This window comes from Oreochromis niloticus, linkage group LG22 (genome assembly GCF_001858045.2).
Source record: "Oreochromis niloticus isolate F11D_XX linkage group LG22, O_niloticus_UMD_NMBU, whole genome shotgun sequence".
Lineage (NCBI taxonomy): Eukaryota > Metazoa > Chordata > Actinopteri > Cichliformes > Cichlidae > Oreochromis > Oreochromis niloticus.
The window spans coordinates 32,987,381-33,008,653 of NC_031985.2; the positions used below are offsets into that span (position 1 = coordinate 32,987,381).

Consider the following 21,273-nt stretch of genomic DNA (forward strand, 5'->3'; position numbering starts at 1 on the left):
TTCTTTTATTATTAAAAAAAACAAAAACCTATGTAATTGGCTACACCCTTATTCACTGTTACCTCAGAATTAAGATTTTAACTATTTAGTGACTCTTTCGTAATAGTTAAAGTTAAAATATAAAATGCCATCTTCTACTGTTTCCTATCAGATTGATAGGATGTGTCCTCCTTTATTCAAAAACTACCTAACACTCAGCCTTTGATACGCTCTCCTGATCTTTCACGAGGACACTGCCCTCTTGTGGCTGAAAATGAAACATCTTATTCAACCTTTCTATGTTATCGTTGCATTTCACTAGCTGGGACCACATCCTCATTTAGGTCCATTTTAGAGAAGTGAATGAATTGAAAGAGGGGGTGAGGGTGGGGCACGAAGCAAAACGAACGGCTTGTAACGCTTGGGGTTCCAAGATGTGGTCCAGCCCCTGAAATTCAGATAAATTAGCTCCAATTATTCATGCACTGGAACTGCAGTGTTGTGAGCATCCAAATTCTACACAGCAGGAGCAGGAAAAGGCTTCTTGGTTTTATGATCGCACTCCTTCAGGCTGATGGTTCAGAAACAGAACTCAATTACATTTTAAATCCATTTATTAAAAAAAAAAAAAAAAAAAAAAAAAAAATCCAGACACATCTTTAAATATGGAAACAACATGCAAAGGAAGAACACTGTTGTTACAGTTATCAAACTCTTAGATTTAAACATGAATCTATGCACTTCAGACATGCACGTCAACACAAGCATGTCCAAGTAGAGAGATGAAGGGGGAGTTGGTTGGTGCCTGATGTCAGCTCCGGTGTCATTTACATGAACCGTGAATCTAAAGCCTCTGACAACAGAAAGCCTCAGCTGAATTTGGCTTTAGAGAAATCCATCTCTGGGTGCTGAGCCATGAACCTGCAGAGACAGAAGGTGTCAGAGTCAGAAACAAAAGGAAGGTGAGAAGGCGAGGTGCAGTCAGCCTGTGAAGTCAGTGAATGGGAGATTCGTTCATTTATGGATCATGACAGTTGGTTCAAGTTTTTTGGAAGGAACAGAGCACGTTACATCTGTTTTCTCACATTTCTACGAAGTGAAATTATTCTAAAAACTTTCTGTATTCCAGGCTGGTCAGAGGAAAAGCCCTTGTTTTTTGCTGTTTGCAGCTGCAAAGCGAATGTTTATTTTAATTCTACTAAGAATATAAAGCTGTACGCTTCGTCTGAAATGACACCTTCACACAACATGTTTGATTGGACAGACACAATTTGACCTTTGTGTCACTAAAGAAACTCTGAGACCAATTACCTCCACAGCGCTCCCTATGGTAGTATTGTTTAACCTTTATAAAATTAAACAAGATCCTCAGAGGCAGTTTTAACAAGCTAGAAGAGGAAGTGGGCTTCAGCAGACAGCAGAGGAGGGAAAGGGGTCATTCCCAACAAACAGTAATAAGCTGCATAGGAACCATTGACTCATACATTCATTGAAACATCAGTCTGAGGTTTGTTTGTTTTATTTTCCCCCCACTCAGGAAAATTCCTACATGGACGAATTTTTATAAGAGGAAAATTAGCAGTACACAATCTATTTCGTTTAAGTTAATTTTTAAACAAAGAAACAGGAAATTGTGTCATGTTAATTGTTACCATCTATTGTTTGCCTAAAACAAAGTTTCCATTTATTAAACCGATTGCTGTGAAATTGAAAGCTTCATATATCATTATTATTTGTGTACAAAAACAAAACTGGGTTCATGTGCTCATAAATCAATGAGCTCTTCGTGGTTAATCATCATGACACACTGACAAAAATCAACACAACTGAATTCATTTTATATTCAAAATGACCCAGAACGTGTGACTGAGCACACAAAAATCAAGCCTGAGGCTGATGTTTCCATAGACAAGTATCGCCCCCTGGTGGTCATTAAAAAGATTGCAGCTTTAAGGCTTAATTTTTAAGATCCAGAAGCTAAGTCTATCTTTTAGATAGAAGTAAGGCTGTGCCATTAAATTCTTGGATAAAGCTCCAAGTGCATGTTAACTTTCCTTTGAAGAACCCTAATGTACGGATTCAAACATGATAGACTCGTCATCTTTACCGTACCGCACACACAGACCCAGTTTGACATGGATACTGGGATACATACTGTTTAAATATTACTGCCTCAACAAACACACCATGTTACTGCAGCTCTATTTGTAACATTGTTTCTTGGCAATTTCACTGACTGGGATATACTTACTTATATTTTATTACTAATTTCCAAAGTATACTACAAACTTTTTTCCTCAGTGGTATCAGTTCATTTCACTACACTATCAAAACATGCCTGCAGGAGAAACATCTTTGCAATTTCACGTGAAGGCAACTGATTCTTTTCCCATCTTTTTTCCCCATTTTTTTTGCCGTCTTTAAAATGTGATAAACTTAGTTTCATGACATTTCATTTTTTATCATCTCTCCTGCAGCTTTGTTTGGATCCTTCTTTAATTTTTAAAAACTGGTGCCTACTTTACCCACAGTGTGGGTCAAAAGTAGACGGCTCCATTATTCAGATGTTTATTAGCGTCTACTGTAGCCTTCAGACACAAAATTTGCACCAACACTGGAACCTACTTTTTAAGGATATCTTGTTTCTTCTGCTCTTCAGATGTAGGGAGGCCCATTGATTTTTGCCTTTGGTCGTACATCATCTTCTCCACCATACCACGCGTCTCTCCATCCAGATCTGACAGCTGTTGAACAGGAAGCACGCACAGTGAGGAAGGAGCAGAAAGATCCACACCTGTCAGTAATCTTTTAGTTTCTTTTACAACAAACAGTTCGTGTGAATGTTGCATTTACCTTTGAGTTCTCGGGACAGACTTTCTTGGTGTTAATTTCAGGATCTGTAGTGACGATCTTGCTCCACCACTCCATTTTGTTAATCTGAAATCAAAATACGATTTGACACACTCTCTCTCTCTCCAGTTGACTGAATAATTCCACAGTGTGCCACACATCTACACGTCTTCTTACCTTTTCCAAGTGGACAGTAACCACCTTGCCATCATCGATGAGCCAGGAGCTCTCCTCTACCTTCACCTCGTTGTAGAGTTGGCCATCAATAACTGGAGGATGTCCTTTCAGGCCCACTTTGATGGAGCGCCGCTGGATGTCCACAACTACATCTTTGCCCTTAATGCGAAAGTTCACACTAAAGGGCACTGCCACCTGTGGGAGGAGTTTAATCATTAATATTTTAATTACACATGTGCACTAAATCGCAAGTAGAGGCGCACATGTGTTCTTATAAGCTTATAAAACTCTCGTCTGCACAGAAAAAAAAGAAAAGAAATTCCACTGCTCTCGGTGATCTCGGTAGATCTGATAATGTGATTCCAACAGACTGCATGCCACTGATTGTGTGGTACCACTGACTAGCCAATCACTTACGACAGTGTCGCCTTACGAAAATTAAAACTGCCCTTGAAACCTGGCAACGAGGAATATGGCCACACAAGAAACAACACTGTGGTCTCTGAGTCATGCACCGAGCAGGAGGTATAAGATTAGGTCGACACCCTCCATTTTTGCGCTTGTGTCGCGTACAAATGATGTCACGGAACTTTCTTGCATGTTGCTATAACAACCCCAAACACATTAGGTGGTACTCAAATGTAATGGCAGATGTTAAAAGACATTTAAGACAACTTCCAGCACCTTTTATTTATCCAGTATTCTGTATGCATTCTGACTCTTTCCACAACAGTCTTGGCATATCTGAATAAAACTGGAAGGAATAATAATGTAGAATTCACATAAAAAGAGCAGTGTCATTTTTCCCTTCTGCAGAGTCCAATGGAAAACAAATACAAATGTGTTCTGGCACATGCTGTTTAAGGAAACACATCACTTGAAAGAAAGAGGCACAGGGCAATGCACAGGAAACATTAAGATGGTTTTAATATTGTGCTATCCATCTGGCAAACTCAGGCAAAGGTGACATTACTGAGCTGTAATAACAACATTATGATGGAGCTGTACGTATGGTGAGAAGCTGAGGGGTAAGAGATGCTCAAAGAACCATTCAGATGTTCAGTAAACACAAGCTGAGAAGAGGTAAAGTCCAGCATGATGCTGAAACCAGAAAAAACTCACATCAACTTCAGACAGGGTCTGTGTCCACTTGTAGTTGGGCAGGTCAGCTCCATTTCCCGAATTAGGCTTCAGTTTATCTTTGTCTTTCTCATCCTCCTCTCCTTCAGAGTCCGACTGAAGGAAAAGAAAATGAACATGAATAAGCGTTAATTAAAAAAAAAAACATTAAGTGCACTTCATTTTACTGCTTAGTCAACACTAAGTAATAAGGTACATGTCAAACTCCTCACTCACGCCTTTCTCTTTCTCAGCTTTGTCAGATGACATCTCTGCTGCCGCCGCTGTATTCTCCTCTTCCTTCTTTTTCTAGCATAAAAAAAGCCAGACATAAAGTTAAGTAACAGACATAACAGTTCAGAGTTTAATTTAACCATTTCAGAGACACACTGGTGACAGAAAATGAGAAAATCCGTATTTCACCTTATCAAGTTCAGTCTGAAGCTTCTCTGCTTCCTCGTCTGTCAGCTCCTGGATTCTTGGACCGTCGTCATTCTTCTTTTTCTTCTCCTCCTCTGCAAGCTTGGCCGCTCTTTCAGCTTTTTCTCTTTTTTCTTTCTCTTGTTTCATCTGCTTCTCTTTCTGGGCCTTCAGCGCCAACTTGCTGTGGTGAGCAAAGGCATCCTTGACGAGCTGAAGAACATAGGGGATTTCAATTAAAACTGAGGGATGGGTGGAGTTCTGTGTTTATCACTGAAATCTTGAATGTGACACGAGGTATAAATGGAACAGCAATGCTCACCTTCTCTGCTGCACCTGAATCACCACCAGTGAAGAAATCAGTTTTGCGGCGGAGGAAGCTGAAAAATGTGTTTACTAACTGTTGATAGAAAATAGGTCAAGAATAAGTTACAAAATCCATATAACAGATTACAGCTTTATTATGGACTTATGACTGTGTTGACGAGACTGGACTGAAATAAATTACTGCTTGGATTGGAGAGCCTTCCTTTTCTGTGCTGGGTGTCTCTGTGATCACCACTCGTAAAAAACATCATTGTAACCAAACATTCATTTCGCTTCATCAGTTTCCAGATCACATCTTTCACCTTTTCCTCATAACAGCAGGTCTCTTTTTAGCAAATATATTTTCTTCCAGAACCTTCACCCGTCCAGGGCACAGCGTCACATTACTACAGTACAAAACTTACTTGTAGAACTAACATTACTTTTAACAGTTTCTATCAGGAACATGGACCATCTAATAGACATGCTCAAACAGAACTAAGTTCATTTTTTGCTAAGTTGTGCTGCCTTCTTAGTCACATGTATGCCAAATTCACCAGAACACTCCGCAGCTTGCAGCTAAGCTAGTCCACGAAAGCCATGGTTATTAATAACAAAATCATTTTCTAAACTTTGCAAAACAGTTAAAAACATTCATTTTTTTGTGCGTGTTTGTGACTGCTCATAGGCACGGTGTACATACTAGCTTACAGGCTAACCACGTTAGCGTTAGTACAGTAGCTTTAGCATGTTAGCACGGCGATGCACTGCTTTACCTCTTGTACCCCTCCTTCGTGTTGCTGCGCCATAACAAGCAACATGCCGTCATATTTTTCTTCATCTTCACCCATGCTGACTGACTGAGAAACGGAATCGGAACACCGGCGCAAAAATCAAGCAAAGCAGGTTCTGTTAGAAAGAAAGCAAAGCTGTTCTGTGAGAGTCACGCTGAACACTTCCTGGAAACAACCCCCTTCTTGCTCTAGTTTCGACCAATTGGAGCAACACACTATTATTGATAGCTAAGGCACCCAATAAATGGAAGGCGCTGTTTTAGGGCGGGACTCGGGCTTATTTGAAGAGTAAGAATATTCTAGAGAAGAGAACGGATCTATGATTGAAACTTTAAATTTATTCAGTTGAATGCTAATCGTTTAACATATTGGAATAAAATAATAATAAAATCTAGCCTGCTGCCATGTTATCGCGGATAGGTAGAAATAATAGGTGCAATTTGCTGGAAAATGGAGGTTTAAGCAGCTACTTGTTCTTCTTTTTTTTAAACACAATCACAGACATAAACAAGTATAAAATATGCCATAAAAAGTAAGATGAAAATATAAAAAGTCAAATTTCCAACCTTAGTTAAACTCCACCTTATCCAGGGGCATTTCCAGGCGAGCTGAAAAAAATAATCTCTCTAGTGCGTCTTGGGTCTACCTGGGGCCTGCTCCTGGTAGGATATGCATGCCTGTAACACCTCGGAGGCACTCTAGGCACATTGGAGTAGCAGCTCTACTGTGAAACCTGCTTGAATAACCAAACTCCTTATCCTATCTCTAAGGAAGAGGTCAGACAACTTTTTGAGAAAGCTTACTGGTGTCACTTGTATCTGCGATCTCATTGTTTCAGTCACTACCCAAAGCTTGTAATCTTAGGTAAGAGTAGGGATGTAGATCCCCTGTTAATCAACAGCTTTGCCTTTACACTTAGCTCTCGCTTCATCACAACAGACAGTTTACATCACTGCACCTGCACTACCCATCTTACTCATGAACAAGATCCTGATATACTTAAATTCCTCCACTTGGGGCAGAATCTTTTCCCTGACCTGGAGTGGGCACTCCACCCTTTTCCAGCTGAGGACAATGGCCTCAAACTGTTGTCCATCCTGAATCCGAGGTTCGACTAGTAGATGAACTCTCCTTTCCAGTAGCCTGGCATAGTTCTTCTCACTGAGGCTGAGGAGTATGATCCTCATGTAGTTGGAGCACACCCTCTGGTCCTTCTTCCTAAAGATAGGAATCACCACCCTAGTCTGCCAGTTCAGACGCACCACCCCAGATCTCCACACAACATTCCAGAGGCGTGTCAACCAAGACAGCCCTACAACAGCCAAGGTTTTAAAGAACTCATCCACCCCACAGACCCTGCTACCAAGGAGCTGTTGAACTACCTCAGTGAACTTGCCCCCAGTGATGGATCAATCATCCCACTCGACTTTACTTCCTCTACAGAAAATGTGTAAATGGGATTAAGGAGGTCCTTAAAGTATTTCTTCCACTGCTTGCCTATATCAGTTGAAGTCAGCACCACTCCACTTGCATTATTCACATGTGAGCAGAGCACTAATTTCCCCTCCTGAATCACCAGATGGTTTGTCAGAATCACTTCTCTACAGACTGAAAGTCTTTTTCCATGGCCTCACTCAACTCCTTCCACACGACGTCAACGTGTTAGCGCGGTTAGCTCACTAACGTGTTGACGCCATGCAGCCCCACGCATGGGCCGATCCGCGTTAACTCACAAACGGAGATTTGCCACATTAATGCGGTTATGGCGTTAACATCATTTTAACGAGATTAACGCTGACAGCACTAGTGTAGACACAACAGTGGTTCCCAATAGTGGTTCATCTCTTAAATGCTTTTTTCTATGCTTAAATGATTCATAGGTTAGCCTTAAGTAACTTAACAAAAACAAAACAAACAAACAACAAAACAAAAAAACCCACTGAATGAAACAATGAAAAACTAGAACTATTGCTCAAGACCACTTTAAAAGTTTACAGCAAAGGCTGGCATAGCAAAAACAGCATCAGCAGTGCTAAGATAGGACAATATAATATAATATAATATAATATAATATAAGACTGTGTTGTCTCAAAGGCTCATGTGATTATTGGTTGAATAATTTTATTAATTTCCCTCTTGTATATTCAGTAGCTTTTCAATACATATAGGAGAACATAGCACATAGCAGACAGTGCATACTGTAATTTTGTCTTGTTTCAGTGTTTTCCATAGGTTTTCTTTTTTCTGTAGGTAAGCACCATACAGCACACCTCATCTTCAAAGTATAGTAGGTAACTAAAATGCGGTGCATAGACTACATAACGGTGTCTCGGCAGCGATAATTTCGCCTTAATGGAGACATAAGTCCAGACATACTTGACAGCTAATGAGGTTGATCCCCAGTTGTTTGCTTCATATTGCTAGGTGACTGTGGTCTCAAGAGCAATCCATTATTTGACGACAACAGAGGGGGAAATGTGATAGAGCTGGAAAGGATGGGGAGTACGACCACAACACATTAGATGCGAAACATAGCAGAGTGCTCATTCCCGTTAATCATAGCTTTTAGCATAGTCAGATGTCAAATTCAACGTTAAATGTTAAATGCACAAACATATCCTATTAGACACTATTTGTTTTGTTTTCTGTCTTTTCAGTACCTGAGCAATTACCTGTGTACTCACCTTCCCCTAGCTGTGCTTACATCATTCCTTTCGTAAGTTAGCTGTTTTCCTGTCAATTTCTTGTATGAAATTTCATTATTTTTAGTTTGTCTCTACTTTGATTTTCTTGTGTCTGATATCTGTCGGATCTGTTTTATGTCGCTCCCTTTTGGATTTGTTTGATATGATTAGTGAACATCTGTGCATGAGCTTAGGGCTTAAAGATACAGTGTGTAAAATACCACTGCTAGATATCAGTAGGTTGCAGATTGCAGTGAACTGAATTATAACTTCTTATCCTTCGCAATTTAAGTGCAAGAGAGCAGTGGTGGAGAGGGAGAAAGACCTAAAGAGAAAGAGATGATGAAAATATCTCTTTGTTAAAGGGTAATACAGAGTTTTAAAGGGTTATTTGTGATCTTTAAATGAAAAGTAACTTATGGCATAGTACTTATGTGGCCGGTGTCTAGTTACATAAAACGCAATTAAATGGAAATGCAAAGTCCATCTCCTCCACTGTTTTTAAGATGGCTGTGAACAATTTGTTTGAAGACATAATTATACACTAATCATTGTATATTTGTGAGTACAACATTTTTTTAATAAGCTAACCTTGTAAGCAATACAAAAATGTTACATTTATTAAGAGAGATGCTTTTTGTCCACAAAGACTTAATGTAGTGTTCATACAAGTGTCAGGAAAATCACAACCCCCCCCCAATGGCTGCTTATGTCAATATTATACTTAAATAAATAAACAACAAATCTGAAAACACATGATCTTATTCTTAGCTAGGATTATGCAGGAACTCCAGCAGAGAAAGAAAGAGAGAAAAGACTGTCAAAAATAATGCACGCTCTGACTCCCTCATGTGGCCATCATACTCTATGTGACAAACAAAACATCCTGTTTTTGTTCCACTTCATAATCTTTATTGGTTTATTAAAAAAGACACATCTGATATCAGAAATTAGTTCCTGATACAACATATTTCTGCTGAAAAACAAAAAAACAAAACAAAGAGAAACACCCAAACATTCGATCTGCTACAGCTATAATGTGTCATTAGCAACAAAATGCAAAAGGCTTCACCAGACAATTCAACCCTTTCAGTAAAGTAAGAAGTATAGTTCGATAGATATAGTCAGCAATTCATTACTTCTTCTAAATTTTGGCCTTCATGGTCCAAACCAGAACAAGTTTCCCGTCATTCCATTCTAACCATGCTGGGGTTGGGCTCTACAAAAACCTCAAGTATTCTGGTAGATTTTACAGAAAGACTACAAAAAATTGTTATTCTTTACACATGCAAGTAAAACAGATCGTGGGTGACACATTGTGTGGAATACGTGAACTAGTTTACCATTTGTATTAAATTACTACAGTTATGTTCCTTAACAACTGTAACCATAAACTGATAATGCTAAAGGGAAAAAAAAAAAAATGGACTCAGTGACTCAGCTGGGAAAATCCCCGTCAGGACCCGGGGGTAAATACAGCCATTACATTTGTTGTCATGAAAACACACCTTCACTTCATGAGTCAGCTTGGGATAAACATCGCTAATAAGTTACGGCACACGATACAACCTAAAGTGTAGCTGCAGATCACGCTGGCTCATATAATATTTGATAATTGAAAGCAAACGGTAAAACAGTCACAATCAAAATGTATCCAACACACAGTTAAGATATGAGCTTCTGAGTTATCAGCTTGGTATAAACTTCATGTTTTGAAACAAATAATAAACTGATCTGAAAAAAACAAAACAAAAAACACATTCCATGTTGTCTGAATATTAACTAATGATATGAAATATTAAAAAAAAGACAGGTGAAGGCTTTTTTTTTTTGCAGCCTTCAACTTGTATTTCCAATTGGACTTAACGAAACACAATACAGTTACAATGAAAACTCTACTTTTCCTCTACACAGAAAGTATGCAGTGACACCATCCAGGTGCTTCCCTTAGCCAATCTGAAATTATTCAAATTCTGGAAACTATCAGAACATTATGTAGACTCATTAACTATATATTTGCGACATAACCACAAAACTGAAAGCAAAAATATACTCATCAAATCAAATCAATGATAATGAAGGCATGTGAAATGTGCAAAACAACAGAAACACCAACGACAAACTTTAAATCTAAGAGTAAAATGAGAGCGAGCTCTTAGGATCCTAACTCCTTCAAGGACGAGGGGACGGTTATACAACATGTATGATACAACACCTAAGAGCTGCTGATGACGTCTGCCTGCAGGGCAAGCTCCCCATTAAGCAATCCTTCAAACACAAACATAACATTTATGAATCAGAAATATCTACACACAGAGCCCTGAGTTCACTGAAGTCCTTCCGACAATGTGAAACTTCACATTTTCCTTTTTTGCCACAGCAAAGCCACGGTCTCTGCAAACAGCTTGGCTCAGCCAGGCACTTGTGTGCAAGTAGGGTCTCCTTTCGACGTCCCGTATGTCACCTTTTGGACACAGTTTGACAAATAAAGAAAAATGTGGTGAGTGAATCATGTTCTCACATAGGTGCGGATCAGCGGGACACCTGAAGAATTTGTCTCTGTGTGTGAAGTGGAGTATGATGTCGGGGAACTAGAAGTGTGACCTGCAAGAACACAGAACAGAAAGAAAGGTCATCATGAGCATGAACATGAAAACATGGCAGACTGATTTTGCTTCCTTGCATATCATAAATCAGACAATACACATAATGTTTGTGTGGCAGTAAGAGTAAAGTCACCAAAACTGATACTTTCAGTACCATTGCAAGCAAAAATGGCAACAACACAACAGTACTTGTTTTTTAGGTACCTTTGGCACACAAGAGTAAAGTTTGCTGTGTGGTTTCCTGTTGTGTTTGTTTCTCTGCACATACAAATGGAAGAGGATGCACTTAAACCAGCATACGGGTTATGCAAAACACAATCCTGACTATGGTTTCACACTGTTCCACTCATCGACAGGCAGCACTCACACTGCAGGGAAGGACACAATCAAATAACAATACTGGCAACCACCAGTGCTACCCTTCAGCCTCCTAGTAGACATACCAATTTCAAAATCCTACGTCACCTTGTTTGTGAGTTATTGCATTCGCAAGGTTTTCAGAAAATTGGACCTCCGACCTTGAGCTCAAGGTCGCTGAGATTCAAACTCGTCCTAGATTTTTAGTATATGGTATCAATTTTAAAAGCCTAGGTAACTTGCTTTGTGAGGTATTGCATTCACAAGTTTTTCAGAATATTTTATCTTTGTCCTTGAGGTTGAGGTCACCAAGATTTTTAGTAGATGCACCTATCGTATAAATTTGAAGATCCTACATTGCTTGTTCTCAGGTTATTGCATTCACAAAATTAGGTGTCCACGCCACCTGCTCACCCAGAGCGGTGCCTTTCACACCTAAACACCACTTGCTGTTAAAGGTCCTAATAATTGCTTAGTTTTGTTGATTATTGTTAGTTCCTTTTCTCATTTCTCAGCTCATGTGTGAATCACCATCTACTTAGAAACATGAGTACTTGGTGTCAAAAGGCCTGTATTCATTTTATGGCTATAGAAATGTCTAAAACTTGACAGAAGTCATATTTTCAATAAACCACTGTGCTACTCTTGGTGTAGTGGTGTAAGCTTTCTACACAGGAGTGGAAATATATGTTTGTAAATGTTTCCAGATCTCAGCAAGTGCTACTACTGCTTAGTTCCACATGTGACGGTGTCGTACCTTTCCATGGTTCTGTCACCTGTACATTGTAATGCAAAATTTTGTTGAAATTTTTAGATGGATGGTCCATTAAATGTGGACAATTTTAAAAATGTTCTTGAATTGTATTTCTTACCTACTTAATACTTGTATGTATATTTCTTTATATAAAAGATGAAAATTGCTTGCTAATGTTATACAGATAAGCACATAACTGCATGATATGTTTTGTAGTTTTGCTTCTGGCTCAAACAACCAAGATATGATTGAAGTGCAAACTTTCAGTTTTAATTCAAAAGGTTCAACATAAGTGCTGAATTAACAGTTAAGAAATTACAGCTATTTTTTTAGGACCTCATTTTTAGAAGCTTGAAAATAACAATTGACTGATAATCAGTTTCATCATCATGTGAAGTTTGTTTTCTTGTTGTTTCACTGGATCTGTCAATATGAGATCCAAAGAGATCCGGAAGACCACAGAATATAAGAAAATGTGATTTCAGAACAAGTAACCAAGTCAAAAACCCTCAAGGTCTTACAAATGAGAGAGGTCTTCATGAATGGAAATGCAGATAATTTACAATAAGGTGCAAACCACTGGTTACATTCAAGAACAGAAGTGCTAATTAGACATCTAAAAACCTAATAAAAATAAAATTGGACAGATGAAACCAAGATTAACTTGCACCAGAATGATGAGGAAAGTATTAAAAAGGAGAGAAATGACTCATGATCTAGTGATCCAAGGCATACCACATTATCTAACATTGTGGAGGCAACATTATGCCATTGGGATGAATGGCTGCCAGTGGAACCAGTGTTTATTGATGATGTGAATACTGATAGAAATAACAGGACAAATTCTTAATTGTACAGAGCTATACTCTCTGCTCAGATTCAAATTCTGCAAAACATACACACACACTCTGTGTTGCTTAATAAAATTTATTTAAACATTTCAGATGAAGCTGGCTAAAAGATCTAAAAAACCAAAAACAAAACAACAGATCATGCCACGATCTGAAGTTACTTAAGAACTGATAAGAAACAGTCATGGACATCTATCAGGTATCAGTCTGGAAAGGGCGACAAAGGCATTCCTAAGACTTTGATACTCCAATGATTTCCACAAATGGAGAAAACTTGCAAAAGCGGTGATCCTTCCCAGGAGTGGCCAGCCAATCAAAAATACTCCAAGACTGCACCGATGACTCACAAAAGAACACAAAAGAACCCAGAACAACTTTTCAAAAACTGAAAGTCAGTGTTCATGATTCCACAATATGACAAAGAGAAAGAACATCCATTGTTGGTCTGCAGACTGAAAAGAACACAAAGGCTTGTTTCACATTTACTAAAAAAAAAAACATCTTGACGATCCCTAAGACTTTTGAGAAAATATTCTGTGGACTGACAAGACAAAAGTTGGAATACCAACTACCAAAGGGCAAGAGGCAGGTCGCCAGTCTGTCGCAGGGCTAACGCATAGAGACAGACAACCATCCACACTCACATTCACACCTACGGGCAATTTAGTATGACCAATTAACCTAACCCCTGTGGGAGGGAGCCGGAGAGAACCCACATAAACACAGGGAGAACATGCATCTCCACACAGAAAGGCCCTGGCCAGGTGGTGGAATCGAACTCAGGCCCTTCTTGCTGTGAGGCAACAGTGCTAACCACCATGTTAAATCTTTTAAACCAAAAATCAAAATCTGCTGAAACCAGTGCCACTCAACAAAAAGTAGACCATGACTACAGAAGAGCTGTACAACATATCATGATCATACCCTTATTTAAAGTCAAAATATATTTTTGTGCAATTTTTCCAACATTACTATATGGGAGTGCATTTAAGCCTGTGGTGTTAAGAATTTTAATTATGAATTATGAACACTGAAAAGTATCTAAGATACTGCAATGTAAAACCATCTGAAAATCATCTAACAGGCAATGACTTCATTTTTTTTTTTTTTTTTTAAGCACACTAACGACCACAAACCCACTGCTAATGCAGTAAAAGCATTAATGGAGTCACTGTCAGGCATGGATTGGCCTCCCCAGAATTCAACATTATTAAAGCAGTGTGAGATCAAGTTGATTAAAAAAAAAAAAAAAGGAATAAAAGGCAGCAAACATCCAAACATGAGCTTTGGAATGTTTTTCAAGAATCCTGTAGATTAAAAAATGACAAGAAAGCTTCCCTAACATGGTTTAGGCTTTTTTAAAGAATAAAGGTAGTCATTCCAAACTTGTTAGACGTGTACACTCTGCTTTTGCTTTGCACATGGTATTTCCATATATGTTTACCCATGTTTCAATAAATCGCTGCACCTATTTTCCTCAAAAATATAAAGAAATATGAGAAAAGCTAAAACAGTGCTACACAGTACTGCAGTTCAGTTCATATTTTAATAACTTTTAATGGTGTTTTATTTGTTTTAAAATAGTCTTTTGTAAGTATCAGTGACATGACACACCATAAACCACTTTTCTGGGCATTCATACGGTAATTTAAATCCCATACATCAAACAGGAACTTTTGGCTGCAACGAACCAAGTTGTTTGAAATGTTTGTTGTGACTTTACCATGATTATAAGTTAGTTATTTGTTATTAGTTATTAACTAGTTATTTGAATTAAGGGAAATTAAGTGAAATGCTTCTATCACAATATGCTGCAAATCTCATTCCACCCAATCTATGTACAGCACAATGCTACAGTATTATGTGCAATTTTATCTTCCTTGTTAGAAAAAAACAAGACTGTTAAAATACTGAAATAAGTTCAGTCCAGAACCACTTTTGCAATTTATCTCCATTCACTCCATTCTTCAGTTCATAGTGGATAGTCTGAGCCAATAGTATCAGCCCCTTGTTGGCAAACTGTGGTCATTTTGGGCAAAAGATTAATTTAACTCTGTGGGATCCATATTAATATCCATTTTATGTTCTCATCACTGTGTCATTGCTGATGCCAACAAATTTGCCACTCTGGCTAGAGCTACAAAAAACAAACAAGCATAGGTGGAGTAATGTTTATAAATGGCAGCCATCTGAAAATGTTTCCAACAGCCCAGCACCAAACACAAACAGTTCCACAATATGTAGTACAGCGGCCATTATTTCTAAGGACAAAAATATGCAAGAAGTTCACTCTCAAAGATGGAAAGAATGGTAAGAACGAGAGGACAGGAGAGGAATATAAGGGAATATTTTCAAAGTGCTCAGTTGCATCTAATAAATCTGAAATTTAATGTTTAGGTACGGTTCTGAAGTATGCTGGAGTTTTAAAATTAGATATTGGATCAAACATCATGTATAGCTATAATGTATATTTTTATTATAAGGCTGGACGAAAATATAGAGGGTTCAGTACAGTTCAGTGCAGGCTAAAGTGGCTAGTTTGCAGTGTTGTGGTAAAGTTCACAGCAATGCATGTTGTACTGGTGCAGGGCAAGCTATGGTTTTGATGGTCAAAGTTACACCAAGCCAAGTGAAACTGTGCTTATCTCTTTAAGCTTATCTGTGCGATTACTGTTACTGAATTCAGTTAACACTACGAAGAGCAATAAAGCTTAGAGCTTACAGCACAGCTCAGGTGATCACAGCCTGTATGCAAAAAAACAAATCTACTGCAGCTTACAAAACAAATTTTTACAGGTCTTCTTTCTAGTGAATTCCCCCCATGCTTCATTGTTACACTGTACCCCACATGTAGAATCTCACATTAGCCCATGAATAAAGCAATTAGTACACCTTTGATACAATTTAGCATGTGTTATTTAGCTATTGTAACTCCCAGTGATTCCCTTTTATTTGATTTGTGATAATAAACTTAATTACATATGAATTGGGCCATGAAAAAAGAGAATGAAAGGTGAAACAAAGGTGTGAGGTGTGAGAAAATCTTATTTTTGCCAATTGCTAAATGCTTTTAGAAAAAAAACGTATTCCTTAGTCTTTGTAAATATTTAATTTAGTGCTAACCTATTTGTAAACAAATCTTTTCTATTGCCTGAACTCAGTTACCAGTTAATGACAAAAACACATAATTGGTAAAGCCAGATCATGACAAACATTGATTAGTCAAAAATCACAAATGTTAGCTTTCTTTTTTTTGGTTATCTAAATAATCCAAACACCCTGCCAGTGTAATTTATGTTTGGTAGCAAGATTTTTAACAATTTTGTTCAGTCATAAAGTGCACGGATGAACTATCAGTGTAAAGCAGTGGTTCTCAAACCTGTTCGGGCATGGCCCGCTTCTGAAGGCACAAAACGTTCATGCCCCAATAATATTTTTTTATGAATCACTAACAATAAAAAGGGTTCAAAATAATTTGGAAAATTACTTAAATACTGACCTAATTTCACTTCATACTGTTTACCTAGTTGTCAGTGCCCCACCTGCAAGGGCTCCACGCTCACTGAAATTTAGTGAAGCAACTCAATAGAAATGACGCAACTGCTCCAAAAGCTACTTTTTGACTGGTGTAAAACAGCAGATGTCTGTTCCTGACTGACTGATAGATTAAACTGCACAAATGTGACAAAGTGTGACTGTAACATTCACTGACGCACATTATTTTTTAATCCATAAAGGCTCTAAAACAGAAAAGGTACAGAAAGTATAAATGAAAAGAAAACAAAAGCTTGAATGATTGAATTGAATCCTGTGCTCCTCCTAGAGCTGGGCGATATAAGATTTTTTCATATCACGATATGTTTTTTTCATTTCAGGCGATAACGATATATATCACGATATAAGCCAAATAACTATATTTGTAAGATTTAAATGTGCCGTTGCTCACAAGTAAAATGTGAAATAATTAGCAGCTTGTTTTAATTAAAATATTTATTTCCCATAATAAGTTCAACAGGGTAGATGTACTTAAGGAACATGAGACTTCAGTTTCAGATAAAGGCAAATATTGTAAACTACACAAAAGGCAGCCGCTAAAGCGTTTAAGTTTCAAAATAGAACAAACAAAACAGACCACTAAATTGTCAATTCCACTTAGAAACAAAATTTTAATTCTAAAAATAAATCTTAGGTCGTTTTACAGAAGAACAGACAAAATTGACTAACTTTTGTCAATATCAAATAAACTGAGAACTAAAAGGAAATTCTCAGGCTACGTCCACACGTACACGGGTATTTTTGAAAACGGAGATTTTCCGTTTTCGTTTAAAAAAATAATCCCGTCCACACGTAAATGCAGAAATGAAGGAAAACGCTGCTAGGAACATGCCAAAGCAACAGGTGGCGATATATTCCTAACCGTGTAGAAATGTTGGCCAATCAGAAGTCTAGAAGCCTCGGTAGGAAATAGTAAACAAAGATGGGGCATAGAAACAGAACCGAGTCGTATGTGTGGAGGGACAGTAACTGTGTGTGTATATGTAAGCATTTAAACACTGCAGAGAGTACAATTAACAGTAACAGTATTGTAGAAATTCATTTCACCGAAACAATAACGTGGCGCACAGTGTGACGTCAAAAAAGGCGCACACCTTTGACGCTGCGTTTTCTCCGTTTTTCTTGTCCACACGTAAATGCAAAAACGGAGTTTTCGAAAATATCCACCCTGGCAGGCGTTTTTAGAAATCTCCGTTTTCAGTGACTGAAAACGCCGTTTACGTGTGGACGAAAGGTGCAAACGCATAGAAAAATCTGCGTTTTCAAAAATACCCGGGTACGTGTGGACGTAGCATCAATCTCTCCTTGTTGTATAGCTTAGCTTTTCAAACAGTTTTAACAGTGACTTTAGTCTGACAAAAGCCGAATGACGAATTAGCGCTTTCAGTCAGAGATTGAGCATGCACCGCTTTATTGTATATCCAGACTTGCTTTCGGCACAATTTACAGTGCGCGCTACTCTGTTTTTTGTCAGACTTGAAATAGCCGAAATACCTTCACACTACGGAACTTCTGTGGCCCTTCCGTTTGACAATCTCTCCAGCATTGGAACCATCATCTGTTTTTTCTTCGGTAACCTTCGCTCACGCTCTCGGTTGATTTTTCTCTAGTCGGCAAACTCATTTCCTTCATTACCTGGGCGGCCCGGCTGCAAAAACAAATACACATGTGCGCCTTGGCGCTTGTGCTGTACGTAACAAGTCATGTGACGTGACGCTGCGGCTGTGATTGGTTCGGCTCTGCGCTACTTAATTTGGATTGGCTGTTCTTTTTTTTTTTTTTTTAGAGGACAAGAGAGATGAGGTCTATCGCAATAGTTTAATTTTTCTATCGAGAAAAAGTTATTTCGCAATACATATCGTTATCGTTTTATCGCCCAGCTCTAGCTCCTCCCACATCCTACTTCTAGTATATAGTAAGTAGTACATAGAAGAGCCTTAGCAGGCCTCATCTATGTCACCACATGGTGACTGAAGCATCTATAATCAGTCTTGATAATGAATAAACCACTCAGAATGTTATGTAACCCCATGACTGCAATATCTCTCAGCAGTGTTGCGGATTTTACTTGCAGTTTCTATTTACTAGCACTCTTATTTAAGTAAAGCCTCTGACTACTTTGTAACACTGAATGGCTTATATCGTCTATTGTATAGTGGAGCTAGTCTAATAAATTGACTTTATCAGAATAGCTCGTTTAGAAGAAACTTTCAACAAAGCTGAATAGTGCAGATTTCTTACCTCCATTGTTCCGCCAAATCTCCCTGGCACACTGATCAGAGGAGGTCAAATCTGATATTTGGATATTGGGATTTGATTTGTAGTCATCTTAGGTAGACAGAGAAAAATGAGATTGTTACTTGAAGCATTTCCTAGATGCCGGCAGGAACACTGATATTTCTGTAGTAAAGGAGTCGGTCAGGACTTACTGTTGTTGCTCACTGAAAAGGACTCGCTCTCCCTCATCGTCTCGTTTCCGCTGTCCGACAGTGTCCTCTCATTCCTGGAGATGTGTGGCCTCTTCTTCGTACTCTTCCGAGTGCTAATGCGGATGATTCCACGCACCAGCCGACACTCGGCCTCCTGCTCATCCATTTTATGCTCCTCAGCCAGTGAGTTGATGAGCTGGTTGATGGTCTTGCTCTTTTTAAGGAACACCGAGTCAGAGGTGCACCGGGCCAGTTCTTCAATTTGATATTCAGAGTAGAGCTCCAGCAGCTTCTTAGTAATCAGGGAGTCCACATCCTCCTCCCCATCCTCCCAGTCATCAATCCTTATAGACTCATGCAGGGACTGGTGGCTCGGTAGTGTCTGAACACCAGGAGGTGGCACGTATGGCAAAGTGGAAAGATTGCTTTTAGCACCTAAATACTCTATCGCGCTGTCCACTTTGACTCCAGCAATGTGGAGATCCTCCAGCCAGGGTTCTTCTGCAGTGTACTCTTCTTTGTTGTCTCTTGAGTTCATAGCTTGGAGACTCAACCTCTCTGGTTCATCTGGTGAACTCTCCTTCGGTGCCAGGCATGGAGCGAGGATGGAGTTCTGGCAGACCCTGTACAGGCCGCAAGTAAGTATGCTACATATAAAAGTCCTACAGCTTCTTGGAGAAGCGCATGGATTGCAGGTTTGGGTTGCAGTGGATGGCTCAGCTGAGCCAGGAATGAAGCCAATGGTCTCATACTGTCTGCCATTAGCATCCTTCAGGTCAGCTTTGTGGACTCCTTTTGTCTCTGGGTTTCGTGCTCTGTCTTCAACTGGGTCCACACAACGCTCTCCATAGGACGACCCCTGGCTGTTGCTCCGGCTGGGTCCAAGCCTGTGGCCTGCGCCACGTCCTGAACCATGCGTAAGGCTGCTGGAGGTGCCAGCAGACATGATTGACTGCATCAGAAAATCCAAGAACAAAAATGAGAAAAACTGGTCATCTGAGGTTCAATTAAATGATGAGACAAGGTTGAAATAGCACTCCTAAACAAAATGCTTCTTATAAATCCACGTTGTCAAGCAGGAAATAAGTGTGCTCCTAAGCACCTGAGGGCATTTCTCTTCAAAACAAACGTGAAACTAATATCCGCAGGTGGCAGGTAATGCAGCCCAACAGGTTTTACGGAGTATGTGTACACACAGTCAGACACAATTACCCGTTCTTATATCAAATATACTGCATGATGTCATGGAGATCACAAAATACTAATTGAAACTCCAGTGAGTACACTTTCCCGGTGATTCACACCTATATTCATTTCAGAATTATAGAGTTATTTCCTTTTACTCATTACGAACACATAATGATGAAGGCTACTCGACGGATATGTTATAAATTTGAATCCCACATCTACTAAAATAGAAGCCTTCATTAAAATTAATTTAACAACAAGTGTGACTATTTCGCCAGTCATTAAAACAACCTGAGTAAAGACGAATGAATGCCGAATTTAAAAAAAGGTATAATTATAAATTCTAAATATTTACATTTGTATTTATTTATTTATTTAGTACATTAATCTTATTAGAAAACGACAATGAACTCCCAATGAAGCAATTCTTCAGTAGTGTTTGGCAACCTGTGTTGTGACGATATACGCCTGGACATTTATCAACAGTATGACTTAGCTTTTAGAAAAACAAGTCAAACGGAACTATAGTTTTGCGGTTTTGTCTTTATCCAACCACAAACTCGATTTCACGGTAACTTTAGGAACATATGGGGTCGAATTTCCTCTCAAATACAAACATTATTTTCACTTTCATGGCGACTTGTCATTGCGGCTGTTTCCTCCATTAGAGGACTTTCTCACCTAACATTACTCACAGTTTACACGGTGCGTCCACCAGCCGTCTCCCGAATTACTGCTAGATTCTCCACTTTATGGTACACATTTATTTATTGTAATCCATTTCGAACGTTTCGTGTATGAATTTCGCCCAAAAACGCCAGTTTCAACAAAGTTTTCGACCAAATCTGTGTACCTGAGCGTCAAGGTAGAAGACGCGCACCAGGTAGCTACAGCTAGAGGTTGGTCTTCCGGTTGCAAGTGACTTACAAAATAAAATGTGCGTCAAATTGTCAATGTAATTTAGTATCTTTTGTACGATAATAGCGCATCACGGGCGTCTTAAATTTTCTCAGGAAGGCAATGATAAAAAAAAAAAATCAACAGTTAAAGCACAGTTATACCCAACCTACCATTATAAAATGTAATTCTTACACTTTTATTTTTTGACACATTTCCGGTGCTTATTGTCTTTAACTGTATATATATTATGAATTAGCGTCAAGTCACCTACACTGGTCATTTAATTACCGGATGTTCCAGTTGA

At 38.8% G+C, this 21,273-nt stretch overlaps 2 protein-coding genes and 1 long non-coding RNA gene across 6 annotated transcripts; 1 reads left to right on the forward strand and 2 right to left on the reverse strand.

The window, feature by feature from the left end:
- Window positions 1–668: 668 nt before the first annotated feature.
- Window positions 669–5,845, reverse strand: nudc (nudC nuclear distribution protein). The gene is made up of 9 exons (XM_003443751.5): window positions 5,628–5,845; window positions 4,868–4,945; window positions 4,549–4,758; window positions 4,363–4,434; window positions 4,129–4,242; window positions 3,007–3,201; window positions 2,833–2,916; window positions 2,605–2,723; window positions 669–900 (listed from the first exon to the last, which is right to left on the reverse strand). Exons 1-9 carry the CDS (start codon window positions 5,700–5,702, stop codon window positions 849–851), a joined length of 999 nt encoding a protein of 332 aa, XP_003443799.1. The 5' UTR covers window positions 5,703–5,845; the 3' UTR covers window positions 669–848.
- Window positions 2,641–3,189, forward strand: LOC112843484 (uncharacterized). Its single transcript, XR_003215845.1, has 2 exons — window positions 2,641–2,775; window positions 2,959–3,189. It is a non-coding gene; the product is annotated as an uncharacterized LOC112843484 (long non-coding RNA).
- Window positions 5,846–9,566: 3,721 nt separating the features above from the next.
- On the reverse strand, window positions 9,567–21,167 carry kdf1b (keratinocyte differentiation factor 1b). Of its 4 annotated transcripts, none has more exons than XM_025902216.1 (4): window positions 20,923–21,153; window positions 18,882–19,833; window positions 18,694–18,780; window positions 9,567–10,933 (listed from the first exon to the last, which is right to left on the reverse strand). In XM_025902216.1, exons 2-4 carry the CDS (start codon window positions 19,825–19,827, stop codon window positions 10,839–10,841), a joined length of 1,128 nt encoding a protein of 375 aa, XP_025758001.1. In that variant the 5' UTR covers window positions 19,828–19,833; window positions 20,923–21,153; the 3' UTR covers window positions 9,567–10,838. The 4 variants fall into 4 exon arrangements, with proteins under 4 accessions (XP_025758001.1, XP_025758000.1, XP_025757999.1 ...); XM_025902215.1 differs by having other exon boundaries at window positions 20,751–21,153; XM_025902214.1 differs by having other exon boundaries at window positions 20,765–21,143.
- Window positions 21,168–21,273: the final 106 nt, after the last annotated feature.

Coding starts and splice junctions, on each gene's coding strand:
- nudc (XM_003443751.5), bottom strand. CDS start 5,702: ATGGGTGAAGATGAAGAAAAATATGACGGCATGTTGCTTGTTATGGCG. Junction 4,946..5,627: donor ACGAAGGAGGGGTACAAGAG/GTAAAGCAGTGC, acceptor TTCTATCAACAG/TTAGTAAACACATTTTTCAG. Junction 4,243..4,362: donor AAGCTGAGAAAGAGAAAGGC/GTGAGTGAGGAG, acceptor CTTTTCCTTCAG/TCGGACTCTGAAGGAGAGGA.
- kdf1b (XM_025902216.1), bottom strand. CDS start 19,827: ATGTCTGCTGGCACCTCCAGCAGCCTTACGCATGGTTCAGGACGTGGC. Junction 18,781..18,881: donor CTTTTCAGTGAGCAACAACA/GTAAGTCCTGAC, acceptor TGTCTACCTAAG/ATGACTACAAATCAAATCCC. Junction 10,934..18,693: donor GATTTGGCGGAACAATGGAG/GTAAGAAATCTG, acceptor GTGTTCTTGCAG/GTCACACTTCTAGTTCCCCG.